The following is a 25,689-nucleotide window of genomic DNA, read 5'->3' on the forward strand; positions in this document are numbered from 1 at the left end:
ATAGAAGGAGTTACACAGCTTGCTTTGGCCAGTGCTCAGCTATTAGTGGTATCTGTAGGGCCTATAGTACCTGCCACAGCCTGGAAAGGGGGACCTTAGAGCATGCTAGCCTATATAAACTCAGTATCCTGGCCCAACTGTTTCCACCACTGTGAGTTTCATCTGTAATGGCTGACTGCCCATTTCTACTTATACTCTGAATAACCAGAGTGATACTCCCTTCTGAGGGCTCTCTTGTATGACTTCAGAATGTTCCCCAAACTGAAAGCTCCCGAGTCAAAGTTCTTATCCATTTTCTGGCATTCTCTGAGTACAGGCTTTCTAAAGGGGAGGAGAAGTGGATATGAAGAGCTGAGTACTCTCTGGGCTAGTGTTTAGTCTTACAGATAGGTGTTTGCAAGGAGAGTACAGCTAGAGGTACCCTTACTCCTGTATTTCATCTTATAGGTTCTTACAACATTATTTCCTACTGACCACATAAGGTGATGTGGCCTTAACATTAAGCATTTCTAGCCTTACAAAAATACATTGCATCTTACTGGGTTTTTTTTGACCCCGTCAGCTAAGTGCCTGCATCAGACTTTTGGTGGGGAATTCCCTTTTAAGCCTAATCTTCCTGTGGAACTATACTAGAATCCCAGATGCTTCCTGTACACAGGTAACCAGACATCAGTGGCTTCCCTCTGCTGGGGAAGCCCCATTCTTACTTCTTTCCAAACGGAAAATCAGAACTCACAGGTGGAGGAAGGAGGAATTTTGTTGGAACCTAACCTTCCAGCAGAGGACCTGAATTAGTCAAAGTACTCTCTCCCATGCCAGAGGGAATAGGAGGAGACTTATACTAGGAGATATTAAATTGGAAAGTAGGTAAAATGACAATTACATATATTTTAAGTGGCTCTAGCCTATAAGCTTATCTTTCTAGGCTCTGGGTTCACTAAATACACTTGAATATATCTTGGAGTTATTCCGGTAACTCTTTAGACCTTGGTGCTTTCACATCATGTAAAGTGATGTGATGTGGCCTCACATTAAACATAAACAGGAGGATAGCCATCAGAGTAGACTACAAAGAACACAGGGTAGGTAGGGATCAAAACTCCTAAAGTCATATCTAGTTGGGATGCTGTCTGTGTTATCCTAAGCAAGTCACTTAATGTTTCTGGGACACAGTTCCTCAGGTATAAAATGAGAATTGGACTAGAATGAATGGTCTCCAGAGTCCCTTCCAGCTCTAATATTTTTTTGTGCAGTGACAACAGGATTGAGAGGAGAAGAGGAGAGAGAGGCTGGACTTAGACGGCCCCATTTTCAAAATACAAAGGTTCCACTGGCTATAGGTTTCTCTGTGTGGCTACTGGATTTGGCTGTTCCACCCCTTGCCTGGCTGTCTCTGACTATTCCTCCTGGCTGATTGCTTTGAGCTAAAAAAACAGAGGCACTGTGGAGCATATCTGCCTCACAGCCCTCCTTTTTTCCAGAGAGACAGCTGTCCCTATTCAAAGACACTAGCTTTTTCCCTAGAATTTAAAGGAATGTTAAATTCTTCCGGTCTCTGGAGACCTGGGGGAGTGACCAGTATACAAAGACTCATTGAGGAGTTGGAAGAGGAGAGTTACTATCAGGGTTGGTTCATTAAAAGCAACATGTAAACTGCTGTGACCCGCAGGGTGTGGGAGAACAATGGTTTAAGTGTCAAGGGGAAGAATCCATGTGATTGTATTACAGCTGCTATTTCAGGCCCATGGTTGAGTCAGCTTGTGGTTTTAATGACTCAACTTTATCTCCTTGTCTGAATTGTGGCCTCTTGTGTACAAGTCATTTGCTCACTGGGATAAAAGCCAAGGGAAGAAAGAAATTCAACTCTTCCTTTCCTTCCCTCTACCTAATTTCCCAGCTTCCCTATAAGCTCCATCCATCTAATAGAATCATAGAATTGGAAAGACTCTAAAGACTTCCAGTGATTAGTATCTAACCTGCTCATAGGGAAAGGAATTAAAACCAGATAAGATGGCTAACACGGTGAAACTCTGTCTCGACTAAAAATACAAAAAATTTGCCGGGCGTGGTGGCAGGCGCCTATAGTCCCAGCTACTCAGGAGGCTGAGGCAGGAGAATGGCATGAACCTGGGAGGTGGAGCTTGCAGTGAGCCGATATTGCACCACTGCACTCCAGTCTGGGTGACAGAATGAGACTCCATCTCAAAAAATAAAAATAAAAAACAGATAAGGTCTTGCCTAGGTCTACATGGCTATCTAATGACAGCACTGTAGCCCGCTTTTGTGACTCCCAAGTCCAGGGCTATTTCCACTCAGCCTGCATGATTGAACAGGAGATGGCAGTGAACCCACAGTATGGGCCGGAAATATTCTTTCATACCTTCCAGCAAAGAGAGTCTTGGACATGATGACATTGCTTCAGGAAGGTGCTCTCATGACCACCTGTGTTAGTCTATTTCTTGTTATTATAAAGAAATACCTGAAACTGGGTAATTTATAAAGAAAAGGGGTTTATTTGGCTGACAGTTCTGCAGACTGTATAGAAAGCATGGCGCCAGCATCTGCTGTTGAGGCCTCAGGAAGCTTCCAATCAAGGGGGAAGAAGGTGTATCACAAGGCGGAAGTGGGAGCTAGAGAGATGCCAGGCTCTTTTAAAAACAACCAGTGCTCGTATGAGCTCTTTACTGTGGGGAGGGCACCAAGCCAGTCATAAGGGATCCACCCCATGACCCAAGTGCCTCCCATTAGGCCCCACCTCCAACACTGTAGGCCACATTTCAGCATGAGTTTTGGAGCGGTTATACATTCAAACCATATCACCTCCTATCTAGAGAAGGTTGCTAAGAATGTTTCCTGTACCACTACTTATTCTCCCCCCTACTTTTGTAAATAGGACAAGAAACATAATTAGGAGAGTTTGAGACAAGAATGAGTTATTTAGTGTGATGATGATTGCCCCATCTGTCCTAGTTTCCTCTTCCCTAAGGAAGCTTATTTTATTCCTTCCTCTTTAGTAATAGTTCCTAGCCTATGTTTTATAAAGGTCTTTTTCAAATCACTAACCTTTTTGAAATTTAGCTACACTTGCGTTATATGGTTGATTTTGCTGGTGTTTTTATCCTAGCCCACCCCTAACTTCTAGGAATCTGTCCTCAGCATTCACCAGTATCTCAAGATTGTTTTTCCCACACAGCCTGTGGGACTGTTCTCTTTGAGTTCATGATCCTCCCTGATCATTAACTCCATCTAGTCAAAATATTTATCTGGTTCTATGGCTACTTTTCAATAGTCTTATAACGAGTAAGTTGGGGGAAGTGTGGGGAGGTCAGTTTTTCTTGATTGTTCAACCTGCTGAGCATAATGGTGACTGAGTGGAAAGCTGGGAGACCTGTTCCAACAAGAGCTTTCTCATCCCCTGACCTTAGGCCACATCACACCCTCCCTGGTGTACTGGCTTTCAAGGCTTAAAAGGGAAATTTTGATCTTCTCCCTACCTACTGTCTGCTCCTGGTTCTTAGGAAGTTTGTAATACATCAGAAGCTTCTTGAGTTCAGAAATGTCTAGAGACACCACTTGATTAGGAATAAATGGTATCTTTTTAATTTGGAGGAAGAAACCACAGAAAGCAGCAGCTTAAGACCTACCACATGGGAATTCTGCCTTCTCCTGTGTTGCCCAGGACAAGTGGCCCAGTGTTCCTTTTCCCAAGGTCTGGAGTCAGATGTTATTTACACATACATACACCACTAGAGTTACACACACACACACACACACACACACACACACACACACACGCACAGAGTCGCAATGTCTTCTCAACTGCTGGAGACTGAATTCAAAGAAATAATAAAATGATCTGAAACTGCTACCCTTCCGGTCATGAGAAATGGGATCTAGAGAGGGAGTACTTCATAAGAGAGTGGAAATGCAGGAGGCCTGAGGAAGATTTTGGTGGTAAGGACAATATGAGAAATGTACACATGTAGACCATCATAGTCACAATCACATAGGCTCCTTTTCCTCACTTGTCAGTCACGGAGCAGTAGTTTGTGTTCATAATCCAGTAAGTGGGTTTGTGAAATTCCCACAGTCTCGGTCACATACCTATGGTCTGTAACTAGGTAAGTCCTGTGGCTTTCAGTCAGGGTCTTCACTATTCTTTCTCCTCTTGGTAGACAACCTCTTGTACCCCTGGGAAGTAAAGGAGGAGGAGCAGACCTTTAAATTGGTAACCTTGTGTGCATGCTGCGTGTTCCCTGCTTCATCTTCGGGCAGCCTCTCCTGTGATGAAAACAGTAGCCTGAGTCATGGCTCTGCAGGGGGAGAAGACCTGGTTAAGACTTGGGCTTTGGCAGGCTATGGTGACTCACGGTTGTAATCCCAGAACGTTAGGTTCCAAGGTGGGAGGATTGCTTGAGCCCAGGAGTTCAAGACCAACCTAGGCAACATGGAGAGACCCCATCTCTGCAAAAAATACAAAAATAGCTAGATGTGGTGGCACATGCTTATAGTCCAGCTACTAGGGAGGCTGAGGTGGGTGGATCACTTGAGTCTGGGAGGTTGAGGCTACAGTGAGCTATGATTGCGCTGCTGCACTCCAGCCTGGGCGACTGAGTGAGAGTCCATCCAAAAAAAAAAAAAAAAAAGACGGTCTATCTGATCCTGTTTGGCTTCTGCCTACCTAAAGCTTTTTGCTGGTCCAAAAAGGCACTTTGTTCCAGTCCTGCAACTGCCCCAGTCTTGGTCTTCATTTAGGAGTGCTCGGCTCTTTCATCTGGTCCTGCTTCTAAAACATTCCGGTACTGCTTTCTCCACTCCAGCTTTCCCAGATCTCCAGGAAGTCTTTTTTTTTTTCCCCCCCCAATTGAGATATCATTTACATACCTAAAATTCACCATTTAAAAATGTATAATTCAGGGGTTTTAGAATATTCACAAGATTGTATAACCATTACTACTATCTAATTCCAGAACGTTTTCATCATCCGCAAAAGAAAAACAATAATACCCATTAGCAGTCACTTCTGACTCTCCCCTCCCCTTGCCTCTGGCAACCACCAGTCTGTTTTCTATCTCTGGGTTTTTCTGTGCTGGACATTTCATAGAAGCTGACCCATAACATATGGCCTTTCGTGTCTGGCTTCTTTCATCCCAGACAGCTCTTTGTATATACGCAGTCGCTCTGGGCTGTTCTGGGGCATGGGAGGAGGAGACATCATGAGATGGGCGTGGTCTCAAGGAGTGGCCTTCCTGCTGCAGATACTGGGGCCATAAGCCTAGATACCATAAATGAATATGAGAGTCTTGGGGATGAAACCCAGCAGTTAGAACAGAAACTCGTGGATTGATTTGGTTCTTTTCCAATCTGGGATGACAGCTGGAACTTGACCATCCCTTAGCCACATGGGCTGAGATTTCTTTGTAGGGGTCCTCTCCTGTCCATCCTTGATCCCAGTTCTGCTTCCCTGACGGAGCTTTTATTACTACCTCCACTCCCCCCACCCCACCCCCACATACTCTATACACCTTGAAGGGCCCTTGGCATTTGTATCACGGCTGCTACCTTTGAAGAGGTGGGAAAAAGCTAAGGCGTGTGGGCATCTGTTGTTGGAGGAACACATAGGAGTGCGATGCCAATGCGTGACTGCTATTCCTCTTTGCAGGAGTCTCTCCAACCACCTACGGAAGGTCGCCTTCTGCTAGGGACAACCCTCCCAGGGCTGAATGAAAAGTGTTTTGGCCTAGGAGTTTCCTGGGACCTGTCAAGAAAACAAAAATAATACTATGTACTAAGCTTTAGTCTATTTAATTCCAACATCCCTATTATTAGAAAATAGACTTTGAGTACTTCATCTCTCCCTAAGTCACATAGCTAACACTTCAACCCAGTTCTGTCTGTCTAGCTGTGTTCAAACTTTTATGCTATTTTCACACAGGGAAGCAAGGGGGCAAGGCTTGCTTTCCCGTTGCACCATACTCTCTTACATTCTTTGCCACCCAAAAATATATTCCACATGCTGGATCTCTGCCCCTCTTTCTTCAGAGTAAAGCCCTCTATGAACTGGCCAACGTAGTCATGTCTGTGTGGCTTACGGCTGATTATCTGCTGTAGAGTTTGAAAGAAATTAGAAATGAGGCCTTCCACGGACAGAATCTCTCATCTTCTCTTGCAGCCAACAGGAAGGCCGGGTGTGCCAAGGACGATGCCATGGCCGCTGTTCCTGCCAAGGTGTCTAAGAAGAATGAGACATTCCCCACAATCCTTGAGGAAGCCAAGGAGTTGGTTGGCCGTGCAAGCTAATGTGGGTCCTGTGACGGCGGGAACTGAGGCGGGAGCTCCTCAGCGGAGTGGCAGACTGTCCTGCCCTGCAGCATGTGCCTAAAGGCTCAAGGGGATATTCCTCTGGGGTGGCCACTCCCACCACCCTGACCCTGTCTTTCTCTCTGGCCTGCTGCTCTCTCAACATCACATCCAGCTTCAGCTGCCTGGAGGCCAGAAGGAAAGGGCAGTGTGGGGGAGGCCTGAGCCCAACCTAGCCAGCCCTGGCTGTTGTATTACCAAAGCAGGGTCCATGTTTGCTGCCTTAACCCTGTCTCCTCTCTGTTACTCAGAGGGCCTCATCTCAGACAAGGCCCAGCCTGCTTTTTCTCAGCCCTGACTTTCTAATGGGCTTTCCCCCCAGGTCAATCTTGCTGGATTTGTGCTTTTCTTTTGTGGTTTCTTTGGCCCTGAGAACAGCATGGGGCTTGTAAACCTTTGGGCAGATCCCTCCTTTCATTGCTGTCGTCTCTGCTCTTCCCTCTCCTGGCTGTGGTTATTTATTATTAGTGGTGTGGCACTGGGAGCTGCTCCTAAGGAAGCTGGGAGCAAATCCCACCTTTACCCCACCTTCCTGGGAAAGGCCTCCAAAGCAAAGGATCTGGACCACTTTCCCTGTTGTGCTGTGGCCCACGCCAGACAGAGCCTGTGGGCAGGCAGGCAGGGCATAGAGACAGTGTGGGACCTGCCCCCAGCCTCTGCCATGCTTTATGCCCTTGCCTCTGTGGACCCTCTGCACCAACCCCAGGCTACTGAGCCACCTTCCCTCCTCATGCCTTCCCCGAGCTTTGGTGCATCTCATCTGGACTATGGGTTGTATTGTGACCATCCCAACACCTTACCCTCTGTCTACAAGGAAATGGGAGGTGGAGCCTCCTGGCTGAGAAATTGTTTTGCAAATGGATCTATTTTTGTATGAAAAAAAAATTTTTTTAAAGAAAACTCTTCCTTCCCCCTTTCCCCTCCATAATGTAAGAAGCTTTGGTGGCAGGTTCCAGAGTTCCTGGGATTTCTCCTCACAGGCCCAATCCTCAATATGCCCCTGGACCTTCTGGACCCTTGAGTCCAAGGCAGATCCTCTCTCCCAGGGAATCCGACACAGGAGGAACCCCTTCTCTGGTTGAGCTGGACCAGGCCTGAGAGCGGGAGCTGTAAGACCATAGAGTTTTTTATAAATGTATAAATGTATCAAGCCAAATGTGCAGATGCTAACTGGACATTCTGGGGAACTGGGCACCAGGAGTGCCTTCATACACTGTACCCCAGCTCTTTTTTAAAAGAGAAGTGGGAGGGCACACCGAACTGTTTGGTGTCCCCAACCACAGGGAGCTCCAGTATTCTGGCTTAGGGTGACACTTTTGTCGTCCTTGTGCCCCTCTCAGCTTTTCATCCCCAGCTAGGAAGAAAGAATGGCACTCTTGGCTTTGGCCCAAAATTAAGAGTTGTTAGAGCAAGAGAGAGCTTAGGAAGCATGAGGGCAACTATAGGTGAGGCCTTACTGCCAGGAGGGAGGGTTGTGGTTGCCGGTGCTTGTGTGTAAAGGGGCAAGAGCTGCTCCTTTGGCCTATTCCTTGGAGGACTCTGATGCAGGGCGTCTGTTGCTCCGCTGAGTCACCTCCTCCCTGCTCGCTGACATCTGGGGCTTTGACCCTTTCTTTTTTAATCTACTTTTGCTAAGATGCATTTAATAAAAAAAAAAAAAGAGAGAGAGAGATAGGTGTGGGGACAAAATGCAAACCTCTTTCCCTTGCCGCAGAGGCTTCTGGGATGTCATCACCTCCAGTTTGTTGGTTTTGTTTCCAACTGTTAATAAAGCATTGAAACTGCTGCAGTACAGCTTCCTGTGTGAATTTCTGAGCTGTTTTCTTTTCACCGTAGTCCAGGCTCCTCTAGTCTTTCCTGCGTCAAATCCCTGGTTGACCTGACAAATCCCTGTGAAAAAGCTAAAGGTGCCAGACACTTTGCTTGGGCACTGGGCTAGAGATGGTTGCTTCTACCCCACCAGAGCTCACCTCAAGGCTGTTTGGCCACAGTAAAGGAGTGGGCGCCCAGTTCAGCTCCCTGACTCTTCCACATTGCTGCTACTTGGCTTGGAGCTCTTTTTTGGAACTCACTTGTAACCTTTCATGTTCCCAGATGTCACACAAGGTTTCCTGGCAGTACCTGTGTCTCTTGCTGAGGGAAGCATCTGACTCCCACTTTCCCATCCCCTCTGCTCTGTTGGTGGCCACAGACCACATTCCAGAGTAGAGGGGCTTACCCTGGGGTAGAAACCTGAGCCTGCCCAGCAGAGTTTGGGAGCCCGAGGTCATGCTCCAGATGAATTGCCACTTGGAGCCATACTTGTCTGAGCGTGTTATGACCTGCACAAAAAAGCCAGACCAGCAATGAGCAGGCCCAGGGTAGACAGGGAGGGGCCTGGAGAGGACCACACACCCATTCAGGCAGGCTCTGAAACTGGAAATAAAAGCCTTTAAAATAGCCCTGGAGTCTGGGCAGCTGCCTCCCCAGTATGGCCTAAGGTGTGGGGATGGGCTGCTTGCCGCCTCCCTCCTATCCCCCAGAGGCCACGCGTTTCTGGCTCAAAGCTTTATAGGCACACATACCAATTAGGGGACCGACCACAGCTGCTCACGCGCTCTGCCAGTCTGCTGCTGTGCCTGGAATAGAACCCAGGCGCCCGGCACCCCGCCCCTCCACAGCCTGGCTCTGAGTAACAAAACCCTGCTTCCATCTCAGCAACCTTGCACACCACCCTTTCTCCCACGCTAGAAAGTCGCTCCCAGATTCTTAAGTTGGAAGGTTTGGTTTCCATGACAACAGACTTGAGCTGGCAGAGTGGGTGACCTGGCTCTGGGAGGCTCCACAGCGTGGAGGAAGCCGCATAACCTCGCTGTCCGGTTAGATAACCCCAGTGGCTCTGTCTGCGTTCTTGGGTCCTTCCGGGTAGTTCCCCTTATAAGTTCCCCTTCACCCCCAGCTCCGTGTTTTCTGCAGCTTCTCTGGCTGCAGCAACCTCGGAATCCCACAGTGCTTCGAGGAGGCAGGCGGAGGGGGCGGGGAGATGGGAGGGCAGGCGAGTGAGTGGAACAGCACCGAGAGGAAGGAGGGAGGGGAGCTGAGTCTGCGAGGGATCTCATTTCCTGCACGCCCTTTCAGTCCCCTTGACCCCGCAAGAAAAGGATGAGCCCACCAATTTCTTAGGCTTTGCTGCGGAGATGTCAGAGGGAAGGCGAATTCCAGGTGGGGAAACTGAGGCTCGAGCTGCAGAGTTGGTTTTCGAAGAATCGCCTCCTGCATTCCCTTCCACTCCCGCGGCTTTCCCAAAACCCCTAGGCAGTGGGGGTGGGGGTGCGGGGGCAAAGAAGAGTCTTCCCTCCTCCCGCGAAACCCTCCGGGGCGCTTCGAGTAGGTAATTTTAGTCGGGAAGGGGCGGGAACTACGGAAACGTTCTCTGTACCCTCCCCAACGCGTTTGCCCGGCGCCAACCCGCCCCCGCCCACGCCGGGGTCTCCTCTTCTGCCTGGAGACAGCCGCAAGCGTAGACTGCACATTCAATTGCACACTGACACGCCGCACTCAGATCCCCACCCCCACAGCGGACCCGCCAGCCGATCACACAGCGGCACACGGTACACAGATCCACAAGCACACAGTCAATCGCACTGTCTCATAGGCACAACGGCATTGCAAGCATACACAGCCATATTGCACAGTCACTCACACACACGCGCGCGAGCGCAATTCGGAAACATCTAGATGCGCAAGGACACAAAGTCGCCTCCCGATCACGTCCTTCTTCCAGCACCCACCTCAGCTCATCATTTCATGCACACATGCCAGGAGCTTCCATCGCTTATACATAAACGTTTAGCCTTTCAGAAGAAACCTTTTTATTATTTTTTTGTCGAAGAAAAAAAGCCATATAAATATTAGAGTATAAAACTTGCGTGAGACACAGGAAGAGGGTGGGGTAGGAGCTACGTGACTATGCGAAGAGAAGCGCTTATAGAAGGAGTCAGTATGGGGGACGGGGTCGCCTTAGCGCGTGGACACAGCACAAAACACAACACGGGCCGCCGCGGGCAGATCAAGGACAGACGGCTGCGCGGAGCCCGCCGCCTGCTGCCCACCCGCCATCACGTAAAAGCACACCGTACTACACTACTGGCTATTCTACACCAGCCGAAAGAGGGAGGGGGCTCTACACTACTGTAAGGGAGGGTCTGGGGTTCTCTGGCAGCCCCGCTGAATGGCCGGGGACCCGGGGGCAGAAGGGGGTGGGAGAGGAAGGTCTATGCACAAGGAGGCACTGGGGAACTTTAACCAGGCTATGGCCACTAGGGGGCGCACCGGGGGCCTGGGCAGTGGCCTTCACGGAATAGAAACGGCACCTGGCAAGGTGAAGGACTGAGGCTTCAGGAGGGCAGGGGCCCTGTGAAGAAGCCCCATCCTGGGCTGAGACTTTCTGTTCATTTGGTCCCTGCCCTAGCTCCTTGCCTCCCCAACCCAGGGACAAGAATGGCCTGGCTGGCCCGCCCTTCCTGCTGGGGCTCCACTGACCCTTCCACCAGTGGCACCTCTGGAGTACCCAGCACCCACAGAGGCCCCTCTGACCTCTCCAGGGGACCTGGTCCTAAACCTGCTTTGAGCTTCCTTGGACTGAAATGCCAGTTTAACCCATTGGTCCTGGTAGCTCAGCCCAAAGGTGGCTGCCTGGGCTGACCCCTATTATGTAGTGGGAAGGATCCAGCCTAGTTCTTGGTTTATGGCTGGAATTTGGAGGATGTTGTCAGTCCCCTGAGGACATACAGAGCCTCCTCCAAGGCCTTGATAACTTGATGTGTCAAGCTTTGTCCATGCCCCCACCATCCACATCCACACACTTCCCTTCTTTATCTTACACCCCATACTGTCTTGGAACATGCAGTGGAGTCTCTTGTTTGAGGAGGAGGCGGGGGAAGTCACAGCATGCAGTGGGAACGTCAAACAATGAAAAACAAAACAGAAGACTGGTCCCCAGGGCGTTGGGAAGAGCCTTGGTAGCAAAATGCCCTCCCTAAATCCAGCAAGCATCAGTACCATGGGGATGGTGACCATGTCCTCCAAAACTTGAGCATTGATCTCAGGCTCTGGAAGGAGGTGAAGGGGCTGGCACCAAACCATGCTTTGGGGGAAGATTGAGAATCAAAGGAGAGGCCAAGAGGTCATGATACCCTTCCAGCTCTTCAGAACTAGGAGTCTTGTAGGTTACCTGGTACTTCAACACCCCAACCAACTTACTCAGGAGAGAGGAACTGTTGGAGTTGGGTGGGGAGGAGGGAGGCATGGGATGGATGGGCCTGATTGATTTGGAAGATGGAGGAGTTCAGCTATAACTAAATGGGTGTGGCAAATGGTTCTTGGTGTCTACACTAACCCCACTACCCCCATGGATACAGCAATTGATTGGATGGGGGTTCCCAGCAGAACTCCCTTTGCATATTCAACCCCCGGGGGGTAAGGGGATGGGTGTTGACTGGGCACTTGTTTCTGTTTCCCAAGGGGAGCATGGCCTTGGCCCCTACCAGTATTCTGGGGGTGAGCCCTGAAACTCTGAGGCCTGGGTACAGGTAAGGAGAAGCTGGGCTGGTTGGGGGGAGGCTGCCCTGTGGCTCTTGGCCTGGCCTCCATGTTACTTCTTCTCCTTCTTGCCCGACTTCTTCTTGTTGCCATTGCCACCTGCTGGGGCCTTGCCATCCCGCTTGCCAGCTGCATTGGTCAGTGTGGCATTGCTGCCTGGGATGTAGACGTTCTGGCGGTAGTCGGGCACATGCTGCAGGGTGAACTGGGGTCCGTAGCGGGCGCTCAAGCCCATGGTGCCGGCACCGCCTCCCAGGGTGGAGCTCCCATCAGCGGCTTCTGCAGAGACAGAGGAAGATCAGCTGGGAGCTAAACTTAGGGTCCTCAACAGTCACTCTCTTATACCCCCAGCAGTTAACGAATGCCTACACAGCACCCTGGGCCCTGAACACTGGGAATACAAGGTAGTCTCTCTTCACAAGAGTTGAGGGTAGAGGTTAAGAGGCTTTGGAGTGAGAAAGTCTAGGTTTGATTCCTAGCTCCTTTCCTTACTCACTGTGATCCGGGGCAAGTCTACCTAACTTCCCTATGCCACTTCAGTTTTCTCATCTGCAAAATGGGGATGATAATGGTAACCACCTCTTGTGGTTTTAGTGAATGCTAAATAAGAAAATGTATGTAAAGTACCTAAAATAGTGCCTGGTAGATCTAAGTGCTCAAAACACATTCGCTAGTATTTCTCTCAGGGCTGTGACACAGGCTCTCAGCTCCTTGCCCTGGCCTTTCTCAAGGGAGCCTCTGACTCCCACGCGAGACCATGGGCTCCTGGAGGGCAGCAGCCATGGTTTGTACATGCCCCTAGCCTTTGCCAAGCAAGGCCTGGCATGGAGTAGAGATTCAGTAGTTCTGTTAGTAATTGTGTGGGGTGGGGGTGAAGAAAGCGCTCTTCCAAGCCTCCATTTCAAAACAGCATTTTATTTTTATTTTTATTTTTTTTTAGATGGAGTTCTGCTCTGTCGCCCAGCCTGGAGTGCAGTGGCGCGATCTCGGCTCACTGCAACCTCTGCCTCCTGGGCTCAAGTGATTCTCCTGCCTCAGCCTCCTGAGTAGCTGGGATTACAGGTGCACGCCACTAGCCCAGCTAATTTTTGTATTTCAAAACAGCATTTGAGCACCTACTGTGTGCCAGGCACTCTGCCGGATGCTTCACATGCACAATCACTTTTAACCTCTACATAACAGCCCAGCCACGTATGTGGTACGACCCCCATTTTACAGATGAGGGAACCAAGGCTTAGAAGGACCAAGGCCATACCAGGCAGCATTTATTAGAGGGGAATTCAGGCCCAAGTGTACCTAAGCACATGCTGGAAGGGACAGTCAGTCACCACCGCCGCCAGCAGCTTGGACCTTATCCCTACTCTGAGTGAATAGGAGGTAGAAAGAAGATGGAGAAGAGCCTTGCTCTATGAAGCTGAGGAGATGATGATCTCGGGGACCAGATATCTGAGGGACACTTTACGCACAGGCTCAGAGTGTCACAGCCAGGTAACATCAGAGAGCACCTCTGGCCCAATGTCCCACTGTACATAAGAAGAAACTGTGGCCCAGAGAAGTCCACACTCTGGCCCTGGCTCAGCATCACCCAGGAACTTGTTTAGAATGCAGCCTCTCGGAGTTGCCAGCTGATTTGTATGCACTGTGAAGGCTGAGAAGCACTTTACTACCTCATAGGGTTGCTGTGAGGACTAAATGAGATGGTGCTTCATCCTGTGCAATACATCATCAACAGCGTCATCATCCAGCATGCCATCACCTCTACCCTTCACCTACCCTGACTGGGTCAGGGGTGGGAGAGGAGGAAACAGGAGTTTGACTCCTTGGGGCTGGCTGCTGAAGGCTCTGAGATCCTCTGTGGTTAGGAGACAGTTAAAACCTCAGGGATGCCCAGGCCAGCCCAGGCCCAGCTGGCAGTAGAACTTCCCCCCCAGCCTCCCTCTGCTCCCACCCTAGACCCTGGGAGCGGGTAGAGAGAGTGACTAAAGCCGGAGAGGCTGAGTAATCCTGGGACATCAACCAGGGATTGAGAAATAGACAGGAAATATTTTCAAGCCGGCATAAGAGGGGGAGGGCACACGGGAAGGGAGAGCCGGGATGCGTCTCGGTTTTCCTCTTCACGCACCAACGCTCAGGCTTCTACAGCCTCCATTTCATGTCGCAAATTCCCGGAGCTGAGAGCTTTCTGGGGGCGGGGGAGAGGGGTTGAATGGGAGGGAGCAGCTGCCCACTTCCTCCTCTCCTACCCCAGCTCGCCCCCACCCCCCAGCTCTTTCATTCTGCTGACATTTCTCTGTTTTCCCTAATTAACTCCAAAAGGGAGCCAGGTCCGCCACCGCCTCGCCCCCTCCCCTCCAGCCATCAGCCTCTTCCAGCCTTTCCCAGCCTGGGATGGAAGGGGTAGGGGAGGGGGGCCCAGATCTGGCTTCAAAGAGCCAGGATTCCAGAGTGATTTAGGGGCTAGAGGGGAGACCTCGGAGGCGCCAGAGAAAGAGCGGGGTGGGGGGTGTGGTCTCCCTGCACACAGAAAAGAATGAGGAGGAACACGGAGAAGCAGGGAGAAGGGAGGCAGAAACAGAATGACAGGAAGGGCCTGACTGAGTAGCTAGAAGCTCGGCCCACCCACGTCCTACGTGCACCCAAGATCTCTGAGTAGCACCCCAGTGGGTGAAAGTGACAAAACCATCCCCCGCCCACCTCGTGGGGGGGTGCCCTGAGGTTGGGCTAGACCAGGAGGGAGAAAAGATATGGACATCCAGAATGTAATAGAGAATTATCTGCTCTGCTCTGCCACTAAGGAACTGTGTGAGCTTGGTCAAGGCTCTGCATGGCTCAGGCCTGTTTCCCCATCTATAAGTCTGAGGGGAAGAAGTTAGATTGCCAGCTTTGACCTTCTGTAGAGTCAGGTCTCCAGTGCGCCTCCCTCTACATCCCACTCCCCACAAGGCCCACCAAGGAGTGGGATTTTCTCTTGGTCCAAGGAGAGGCAGACTTAGGAGAGCCCCAAGAAGCTGGACATCTTCTGGCCTGGACAAGGTGGGGGTGATGCCTCCTCTCCTGTGCCAGCCTCTACTCAGGGAAACTCAGCTCCCAGCTCCCTGACCTCCCTGTGTCCTCTTAACCCACCCTATCCCAGGGCCGAGGCAGCAACTCCAGAGTAGCCCAGGGAGGCCTGATTAGCTGGAACACAGCTGGCTGAGCTGCAAACCGCAGCCTCCTTGAGAGCATCCCTCCCCCCAGATGTTTATTTTAAAAGCCTCCTCCCAAGTGTCGGTTTTTACTTTCCCTCTTACTTAACCCCCCTCAGCAGCCCCACAGGCCTGGCTGGGCTGGACTTCAGGAACCTCTCTGGTTTCAGGGCAAGGAAGCGGGTGTGAAAGTGAGAGCAGGACCTGACCCACCACCTCCACCCCCAGGGTCCATTCCCAGGGCGCAGGCTCAGATGAGGGTCAGGCCCTGTGTGGGCCAAAGGAGGGAGGCCTTGACAGGGGAACGAGCTGCATGACTTGCTTTGGAGGGTTTGGGGCCATAAATACTGATTTCATTTCTGTTTTGAACATCTGGATTTAGGCTAAAAAGCTGCTTCCTGGCCTCAGGGCGCAAGGCCACAACAGCTAAATATACCTGTTTATTTCCCTCAAGAGCCCAACTTGGCATCTCCTCAGACCCAGCCGCCTGCCACTCAGTCTCTGGCCTCTCTGGAATCATAGCCCCACCAGACCTGGGACAGCTCTGCCTCAGGAGGCCAGCAGTCCCTGCCACCTCTCTGTCCTTCCATCAACCACAGGCCTGGCCCCACTTAACCTCGAAGACATCTGGGCTAGAGTTGCCAGATTTAGTAAATAAAAGCACAGGGCTCCCAGTTAAATTTGAATTTCAGGTAAACAATGAGCATTTTTTTTTAGTACATTATGTCTCATGCAACATTTGAGACTGACTTATGCTAAAATAGTACTTGCTGTTTATCTGACATTCAAATTTAACTGGCCAGTCTGTATTTTATCTGGCAACCCTGATGTGGAAGAATAAAGCAGAGCTTGAGGAAGAGGTTAGCTTCTAGTCCTGCTCAGGTAATAGAGAAGCTGAGGCTGGATCCAAAGGCAGCCATGTTCCCTATAGTAGAAAGAGCATAAACTTGGGAGTTGAGCCAGGTTAGAACCTCAGCTTAGCAGCTCAAAACTGGGGACCCTGGGGCAAGTGCCTTCGCGGTTCTCTCATCTGTCAAATGTGAGAAATCAGGCCTGCCTTGCAGAGCTATTGAGAGGATTCATTGACAGGAGGCCCCTAAAGTTTGTTTAGCGTGTGCGCAGGTGTGATGACAGTGCTTCTTGTGATTTCACCTGGTTCTCTACCCACCAGTCCTCCAGACGTGCTGGAGGGCAGGGCTATCAGTTCATGATATAGGGCAATGCCTTGATCCTCTGCCAGCCTCCTTATAAGCCCAGGATTTGCTGCTCCAGAAGCTAGTCTTTATTAACAGGCATTATTCTAATTCTGCTTTCTACCCAGTAAAAATGAGTTTGGGTCAGCAAAGATAATAATATATTGTGCCCTTACTCTCTGCCAATCCCATGCTGAGGGACTTGCATTTGGCCCTGGTAACACCACAATGAGATCCGTTAATACTGTGCCAATTAACAGTAAGTGAAACCGAGGGGTTTAATAACTTACCCAAGGACTCATTGCTAAATGGTGGTGCCAGGATTTGAATCCAGATTGGCCTGCCTCTAAAGCCCATGCTCTTTTTTTTTTTGAGACAGCATCTCGCTCTGTTGCCCAGGCTGGAGTGCAGTGGTGCAATTTCTGCTCACCACAACCTCCGCCTCCCAGGTTCAAGCGATTCTCCTGCTTCAGCCTCCCCAGTAGCTGGGGCTATAGGCATGTACCACCATGCCCGGCTAATTTTTTGTATTTTTAATAGAGACGGGGTTTCACTATGTTGGCCAGGCTGGTCTCAAACTCCTGACATCGTGATCTGCCCACCTCAGCATTCTAAAGTGCTGGGATTACAGGCGTGAGCCACCACACCCGGCCCAGGCCTGTACTCTTAAGGACGAATGATATTCTTCTTCCCCTGCTCTGGGCCCTAGTGACTCTTCAGGGACAACCACCATTGGTCGAATCTCTATTACAAAGGAAGCCCTTAGTCAACCTTATGGGAAAACCAGAATCCTACTCTTGAGTTAGGGGCAGCAAAAGAAGAGCCTCGCATAAGGAGGAGGTGTTTTCTCTGCTGGGGATTTCCACACCCACCTTCACTGCTTGAGGGCTTCTAAGCGCCAGGCCCAGAACTCTATGCTTTGCGGTATCATCTCATTTAATCTCTACAACAACCCTTTGGGGTCCCTGTCCCCACTTTCTAGACTGAAGAAACTGAGGTTTAGAGAGATTGAGCAAGTTGATCCAAGTCCCAAAGATAGTAGTAGTAGGTGGCAGAGCTAGGACCTGAGCTACGCTGTCCCATTCCAGAGCTAGACTTGTAACCACTATTCCCTCCGTGAGTCTTTCCTTGTTCGCTCTCCTCCGGGCATCCCAGGACCCCCAATCCCTCTGCTGTTCCTTAGCCACAATTCCAGGCTTTACGTTTGGACTCATGGGTCCTCTCAGACCTGCCGAAAGATCTGGAGAAACTACACAGGTTTGATATCCAGTCCGTGGGCATGGTGGCTGTGAGAAGCACCCCAGAACCCCAGGTCTCCGACCCTTCCATACACGCACTGGCACCACTCACCACTGGCGGAGGCCAAGATCATGGCTTGCAGCATTTCTGTGTCAAACTGGTTGTTGGGCCAGGTGCCGGTGTCATCGCCATTTTGGGAGCTGGAGAGAGAATAGGATGGTGAGCACAGACTCCCAGGCCGGCACAGCTCGTGCCCCTCCTGTCCTCTCCCTGGGCTCCCAAACCTAGTACCCTAACCCTACCCCATGCCCAAGACCTTCTTCTCTCAGCAGGTAGGAGGCACTTCTACAGTCCTTCAGAAGCCAGAATCCCACAAGTCAGTCCCCCAAACCGGCTCTTTGCTGTCTCCAATGCTTTTTTTTTTTTTTTTTTTTTGAGACAGGGTCTGTCATCCAGGTTGGAGTACAGTGGTGCGATCTTGGCTCATTGCAACCTCCGCCTCCTGGATTCAAGAGATTCTCCTGCCTCAGTCTCCCAAGTAGCTGGGATGACAGGCACCTGCCACTGTGCCAGGCTAATTTTTGTATTTTTAGTAGAGACAGGGTTTCACCATGTTAGCCAGGCTGGTCCGATGCATTTAACATAGTGCATTCCCCCACCCACCATGACAGAGCCTGGCTTCCTGTCCCAGTGAAGAAGATCAAACCCTCTCCAGAGAACTGTAAAGGTGGGAAATGGAAGAGAATGTTCCAGAGCTAGAGAAAAAGTGGGGACCTAGGAAGTACCTAGGGGGAGATGTAGGAGGCCCCAAGAGACCCTGGAGCAGGGAGAAGAAATTTCTAAAATTCAGTGGCTTCTTAAGCCCTCAGAGTAAAATCCACGGCGATATAAGAACCTGCCCCTCCTATTTTACAAGAACCCCCGCCCCCCATCCCACTCTCAAACACTCTATCATCAAACCTTTCCCAAGGTGCAGTTTCCTATCCCTCAAGTTCCCTCTTGCTGTGAATCCTGGGCAGATGGTGTTCCCTAGAATGCCAGTCCCCCAACCCTTACCATGGTGACACGAATAAAATGTATCAGAGGGAATCCACTCAGACTGGGCAGTGCCTCCACTGTACTCCCATCCCAGCGGCTGCCCCACATGGCACTAGTCACACTGCAACTGTTGTTGTGCCTGTCTGTTCCTCCACCATGCTGACTTCTGTGAGGCGGGGACTCCGCCTGCTTCCTACCGAAGCACCTAGCACAAAGCCTAGCACTTGGACCTCATTGAGACTTTTAGAAACTCCAAGTGTTGAAAAAACATGAAATGATTCATAATTTTAAAAAATACTAAACCATAAGAAGAACTCTACTTCTTAGAAGGTTCAGCTCTACTTGGATTTTTCCCATAGTGACAATTTCCATGATTTGTTTTGAATTTCCAAGGATGAAATTATTTCAATTTGCAGGGGAGTGTTGGCGGAAAGCAACCCTGGCACACACACAGTCTGCCCTTTAGGTAACTGTTTGACACCATCTGGCTTAGAGAAGTTTTTCAATATTTGTTGCCTGAATGAATGGGAAGAAGCCAGCAGAGACAGTTAAGTGACTGTAAGGTAATAAGAAGGGTTTGGCACCATGGGAAAGGCTGTAGGGTAGGCCTTGAAGGCATGAAAATGTGTGTGTGTGTGTGTGCGTGTGTGTGTGCATATTTTGTCATGGTGGGTAAGCACAACCAAGAACTGCTTTACAATTTTTCCAAGGCCTGTCCCTGCTTTTGGTTTCACCCAATCTGGGATTCCCCATCCCTAAGTAGATGAACTCAGCCTAAGAACAGACACAGGCTGCCATGTGTGACCTCTATACCATCACAACAAACATAAAGCTAGGGTTGAAGGGGAAAGCAGGAATCTCAATTCTCCTTCCCAAAAGTGGGAAGAGTTGTAATTTTGTTTTCATTGATTCAACAATTATTTCTCTTTTCTTTTCTTTTCTTTTCAACTAGAGTCTCGCTCTGTCACCCAGGCTGGAGTACGGTGGCGCGATCTCGGCTCACTGCAATCTGTGCCTGCCAGGTTCAAATGAGTCTCCTGCCTCAGCCTCTTGAGTAGCTGGGACTACAGGCGCATGCACGCCACCATGACCAGCGAATTTTTGTATTTTTAGTAGAGACGGGGTTTCACCATATTGGCCAGGCTGCTTTCGAACTCCTGACCTCGTGATCCACTCGCCTCCGCTTCCCAAAGTGCTGGAATTACAGGTGTGAGTCACTGCACCCCTCCAACAATTATTTCTTGAGGAATTACTATGTACCAGACACAGAGCTAGGTATTGGGGTTATGGCTGTGAATATGATAGAAATTGTCCATCTTTACGGTGCTCATGGTGGGCACGGAGAGGCTGATTTTAAATAATTACATAGTACAGTAATTGCAGTTGTGACACTTGCCATGGGCTGTGTCAGGGGCTACCAGAGGGTATGAAGAGAGGCAGGGGCGGGCAGACCACGAGGTCAGGAGATCGAGACCATCCTGGTCAACATGGTGAAACCCTGTCTCAACTAAAATACAAAACAAAACAAAAAAAACTAACCGGGTGTGGTGGCACACGCCTGTAATCCCAGCTACTTGAGAGGCTGAGGCAGGAGAATCACTTGAACCTAGGAGGTGGAGGTTACCACTGCACTCCAGCCTGGCAACAGAGCAAGACTCCCTCTCAAAAAAAAAAAAAAAAAGAGAGGCAGTGTTAGGCAGCTCAGCCAGTCCAGGCTTCCCCGAGAGGAAAAGACAGTGAATTTAAATCTGAAGAAATTATCCAGGTAATTTTCAGAATACCAGCAAATACATGTAGAAGGAATGACAGAAAATCACCACTTTGTAAAAACATACAGGCAAGGATTATCCGTGAATGCTAAAATTGCATGAAGGGATGCCGCCTATCTCAAAGGCGGCATAAGTAATCTGTGAATCTATTTCACAGATTACTTATTAATCACAAATATTTTAAAATGTCTTTATAAAAATATATTTTTATAATGGAGAGATCTGGGACACCGTTTTCACCACGCAAACAAACTCGGCATCACTGACACTGGGACAGGCCGACGTTAGATGAGTCCCAGTGTGATGTCCCCGTGTGATGCTGCGGGAAGTATTCCTACCAAGGTGTGTAATCTGAATCTAACCATCAGAGAATAGCCAGCAAATCCAGGTTAGGGGACATTTTAAAGGACAACTGGCCTGGACTCTTTAAAAATATCCATGTCATTAAAAAAATAAAAAGACTGGGAGCTGGATCCAGATTAAAGGAGAGGAAAGACATGACGACCAAATGCAATCTATGCTCCTTGATGAAATCCTGGATTTAAAAAAAAGAAAAAAAGGATAAAAGAACACACAGAACATTTATGAAAATCTGCTGGTGGATTCTATATTATTGTATTAATGTTAAATTCCTCAACTGAATATCTGGGGTCCTTACTTCCAGCCCGACTGAGCTCTCTGTGGGCCTGGCTGAGGGTGCAGGGTCAAGGCCAGGTGGTCTCAGCCCCAGGTGAAGGGGGTTAGTGGGAATAAAGTAGGGAGAGCAGGGAAGCAGGGAGGGGTTGCAGAGAGGAGAGCATGGGGGTTGTCAGGGAGACAACGGGACCAGATGCCAGAGGTTAGGAGGATGACCTGTCATGGGGGGCAGTGGTGTTGAGGGAATAAAGCTGAGTGGAAAAGTGGGCTTGAACCATGATGGTCAGGAGTGTAAGGAGGAGTCCTGGGAAATGGTTGAAGATTGAGGGCCAAACAGGTGGGTGGGCTGCCAACTCTGTGAAGCTGGGTAAGGGATGAGCAGAGGGAGGAGACCTCTTTTTTAACCATTTACTGAGAGCTTCCTATTCTAAGCTGACTGTGTAATATGTTTGTCTGTTTTATCCTCAGAACCACACTGCAGGTAAGTGTGATGATTATCTATATTTTTCAGCAGATGAAAACAGGGCTCAGAGAGGTTGAGAGACTATACCAGAGTCACACAGGTGGAACTGGTAGAGTTGCAACCTGAAAGCCAGCCTAATATGATTCCAGGGCCTATGATCTTATACACAACAATGTACTGGGCTTCAGCACGGAGGCCTTGGAGCCCCAGCAGCAGATATAAGGGACTCTTCCAGGATTTGGGGAATAGTGAAAAGTAAAAATGGAAGAAATGGGCTACATTTAGTCAACAATTTTCCAAGCAGTGGCCTGTGACAGGACCTAGAATTTAAGAGATGATGAATATGGTTCTTGTCCTATTGAGTTTGGGGTGTGTGTGTGTGTGTGTGTGTGTGTGTGTGTGTATAAGGGAATATCCCATAGACTGGGCTATAATAAAATACTCCCTACATCATGCTCAAAAAACTGAGAAATCTAGGAAGTCACCCTGACAACAGCCTGAATTTAATTGTGTTAAAACGTAAATGAGGCTGGGTGCGGTGGCTCCTGCCTGTAATCCCAACACTTTGGAAGGCTGAGGCAGGCGGATCACGAGCTCGAGATCGAGACCATCCTGGCCAACATGGTGAAACCCCGTATCTACTAAAAATACAAAAATTAGCTGGGTGTGGTGGTGTGTGCCTGTAGTCCCAGCTACTCAGGAGGCTGAGGCAGGAGAATCGCTTGAACCCGGGAGGCAGAGCTTGCAGTTAGCCCAGATGGCACCACTGCACTCCAGCCTGGAGACAGAGTGAGACTCCATCTCAAAAAAAAAAAAAAAAAGTAAATGAATGTGTATGTTTTCCAATGTAGCAAAAGCCCATTAGCATTAGAAAAATAATATGTATATTCATATGAGGACTTATTCTGCAAAATAATATGTATATTCATATGAGGAGTTACTCTGCAAATGACTTGGGAAGAATTCTGAAAGACATGGGGAAATTCTTATGATACACTGCAAAGAAGAAAAAAGCTATAATTCTGACAGACAGACAGTATGGCCTCAGTTTTATTTTAAAAAAACTAGTAGGAAATGTACCATATGACTGGGAATAACAGTTCTTGATATGTGAATAAAGTGTCACATAAAAGTGTGACAAGTTTGTGAACAATTTATTTAGGTAAATGAGATTTTTTTAAAATGAAGCTTGTGCATGTTCTTTCATTACACAAAGAAAAGTTTAGAAAGATACATATGAAAAGGTAAGGATTCAACAAATAAACTGCAAAAATGGAAGATGGAGGGGAAGTCTTTTACATTAAAAGAGCTTAAGATACTTAAGAGACACTCAGTCAAATATAAAATGTGGACCTTATATAAGAATCATCTGGCAGGGCAAGGTGGCTCACACCTGTAATCCCAACATTTTGGGAGGCCGAGGAGGGTAGGTCACTTGAGGCCAGGAGTTCAAGACCAGCATGGCCAACATGGTGAAACACTGTTTCTACTGAAAATACAAAATATTAGCTGGATGTGGTGGTGCACACCTGTAATCCTAGCTACTCGGGAGGCTGAAGCATGAGAATTGCTTGAACCTGGGAGGCGAAGGCTGCAGTGAGCCGATTGCGCCACAGCCTGGATGAGAGAGTGAGATTCTGTCTCCAAGAAAAAAAAAAAAAAAAAGAAAGAAAAACAAGAAAAAAAATCATCTGTTAAAGATGGTGGAGACCAAGATGAAATTACATGATGTCTGAGATTTGCTTCAAAAAAATCCAAGGAGAGGATAAGGGTAGGGATATAGGTGAAACAAGATAAGGCATTAGTTGAAGCTAGATAGTGGTCTCATACAGGTTCATGACACCATTCTTTCTACTTTTGTACATATTTGAAATGTTCCATATTAAATTGTAGTTGGTAGTGGTTCTCCCTAGATTGTAAAATGATGGGTGGTTTTCCTTTTAATTTTTTTCTATTTTTCATGTTTCTATAATGAGCATGTACTGTTTTATAAGCAGAAAAAAATTAAGTTGCTATTTGTTTGTTGAATGACTGCCCAAACTGAGAGACAGCAGGGATACTGTCTCTCAGAGGAGGAGGGATGGTAGTGTGGAGCCATCAGAGAACAGGATGGGGACCAAATGGAGACTCTTTGTGCAGAGGCTGGGGACAGCTGCAGGGCAGGGCCTAGGTTACAGCCTAAGAAGGGGGAAATGGTTTGTTGGGCTCAGAGCTTGAGACAACAGCTATTGGGATCAGATACCCAAAGGATGACCTGAGAAGGGATAGTGGTGGAGAGGAGAAGCATGTGCCAAGCAGGGACTTAAGAATGTAAGTCTTCTTCATTCTTTTCCCTTTCCCTCTTCCTTTTCCTTTCTCCCTTCCCTCTTCCTTTCTTTCTTTCTTTTTTTTTTTTGAGATGGAGTCTCGCTCTGTCATCCAGGCTGGAGTGCAGTGGTGTGATCTCAGCTCACTGCAACCTCCGCCTCCTGGGTTCAAGCGATTCCCCTGCCTCAGCCTCCCGAGTAGCTGGGACTACAGGTGCGCACCACCACTCCTGGCTAATATTTTGTATTTTTAGTAGAGACGGGGTTTCATCATGTTGGCCAGTTTGGTCTCAAACTTCTGAGCTCAGGCGATCTGCCCACCTCAGCCTCCCAAAGTGCTGGGATTATAGGCATGAGCCACGGCGCCTGGCCAGGTCTTCTTCCTTCTGTCTAGGCAGTGTGACCCAGTGCTGACTTGAACTTGAACAAGTTTACTGAAGAATTCAACGCTAGCCCTGCTTTGAAGCTGGTGTGTCTGACCAGACCAGGCTGGAGGGCAGTGGGCAAGATGGTGGGGAGGGAGTGAGGCAGGGCATCAACAGAAGACTGGAACCAGGGTTAGACTGAATGAAAGGAACCTCTCGTCTTCATCCCCTCACTCCAAGGCCAGCAAAGAGAAAACTCTGTGCCATTCCCTTGATCCCAGGAGGCCTCACCACAGGGCTTTTGCGTAGGCTTTCCCATTTGAAATGCTTTTCCTTCTGTGTAGGCAGTGTGACCCAGAGCTGGCTTGAACTTGAACTAAGTTTACTGAAGAACTCAACACTAGCCCTGCTTTGAAGCTGGTGTGCCTGACCATCTGGAATGCTCTTCCTTCTTTTCTTCAGCTGGTTAATTTGTATTTGTCTTTCGATCTCAGCACAACTTCATTTCCAGGATGTCCTCCTGCTCCCTAAATCAAATCCCTATTATATGCCCACACCACCAGATACAATTCTACCTAGCACTATGACAGCTTCAGTCTCACATTTATTTCTGTAATTATTTGGTCAATATTTGTCTCCTTCAATGCACTGTAAACTCCTTAAGGGCAGGGGCCTCCCACATCAAAAACACTGCCTAGCTAACAGAAAGTGCTCACTGACCATTTGTTGAATGAATGAAGGAGAGAAGTTGAAGTTACTGGACTAGATCCTAGTGCTTATTTCATATTGACCACTGAATCAAAAATGTGGCCAGGGGCAATGGCTCATGCCTATAATTCTAGCACTTTGGGAAGCTGAGGCAGGTGGATCAGTTGAGGTCAGGGAGTTTGAAACCAGCCTGGCCGACATGGCGAAACCCATCTCTACTAAAAATACAAAAATGAGCTGGGTGTGGTGGTGCACACCTGCTGTCCCAGCTACTTGGGAGGCTGAAGCAGGAGAATCACTTGAACCTGGCAGGCAGAAGTTGCAGTGAGCTAAGATTGCACCACTGCACTCCAGCTTGGGCAACAGAGCAAGACTCTGTTAAAAAAAAAATTGTTTGTTGCGTCCCCCACAAGTTAACTAAGGAAGCAAAGAGAGGAGAGAGAGAGAGGCTCCGCACCTTCTCCTCCATATTTCCAAGAGTTCCCACATGTATTCCAGGCCACTAAGCCTCTCATCTGATGAAAAGGGAGTTGAGGCAGAGGTAAGGTGCTCATTCCAGGGGACACATGAGAGGCAGTTGGTGGGGCTTCCAGGTTCAACAGTGAATTCTGCTTCAAAGTCAGTGTATGGCTTGGGGTGGAGGTAGGTAGAGGGAACATAAATGGCCTAGAACTTCTCAATGTCACCTCCTCCTAGAAGCCTTCCCTGATCTTCCCCCTATTACACTCACATTGTTCTCTGCCTCTCAGAACTTACTATGATTTGTAGCTAGATTTTTTTTTTTTCAAGATCTCAGCTCACTGCAATCTCTGCCTCCCGGGTTCAAGCAGTCCTCCTGCCTCAGCCT

At 48.9% G+C, this 25,689-nt stretch overlaps 2 protein-coding genes across 5 annotated transcripts in view; one reads left to right on the forward strand and one right to left on the reverse strand.

Annotated features, from left to right (window-relative positions):
- LOC105466980 (diaphanous related formin 1) overlaps positions 1-8,154 on the forward strand; it is a 106,195-nt gene extending 98,041 nt beyond the window's left edge. For all 4 annotated transcript variants that reach the window (XM_071098274.1, XM_071098275.1, XM_071098276.1 and 1 more), the window contains one exon: positions 6,173-8,154. In XM_071098274.1, coding sequence (XP_070954375.1) covers positions 6,173-6,300 — 128 coding nt within the window. In that variant the 3' untranslated portion in view covers positions 6,301-8,154. The remainder of the gene's footprint in view (positions 1-6,172) is intronic.
- Positions 8,155-10,194: 2,040 nt separating this feature from the next.
- The window catches only part of LOC112424091 (protocadherin gamma-A12-like), a 90,113-nt gene continuing 74,618 nt past the window's right edge, over positions 10,195-25,689 (reverse strand). The window contains 2 exon segments of the mRNA XM_024788238.2: positions 10,195-12,219; positions 17,669-17,757. Coding sequence (XP_024644006.2) covers positions 11,993-12,219; positions 17,669-17,757 — 316 coding nt within the window. The 3' untranslated portion in view covers positions 10,195-11,992.

The sequence above is a fragment of the Macaca nemestrina genome, chromosome 6 (assembly GCF_043159975.1).
Source record: "Macaca nemestrina isolate mMacNem1 chromosome 6, mMacNem.hap1, whole genome shotgun sequence".
Lineage (NCBI taxonomy): Eukaryota > Metazoa > Chordata > Mammalia > Primates > Cercopithecidae > Macaca > Macaca nemestrina.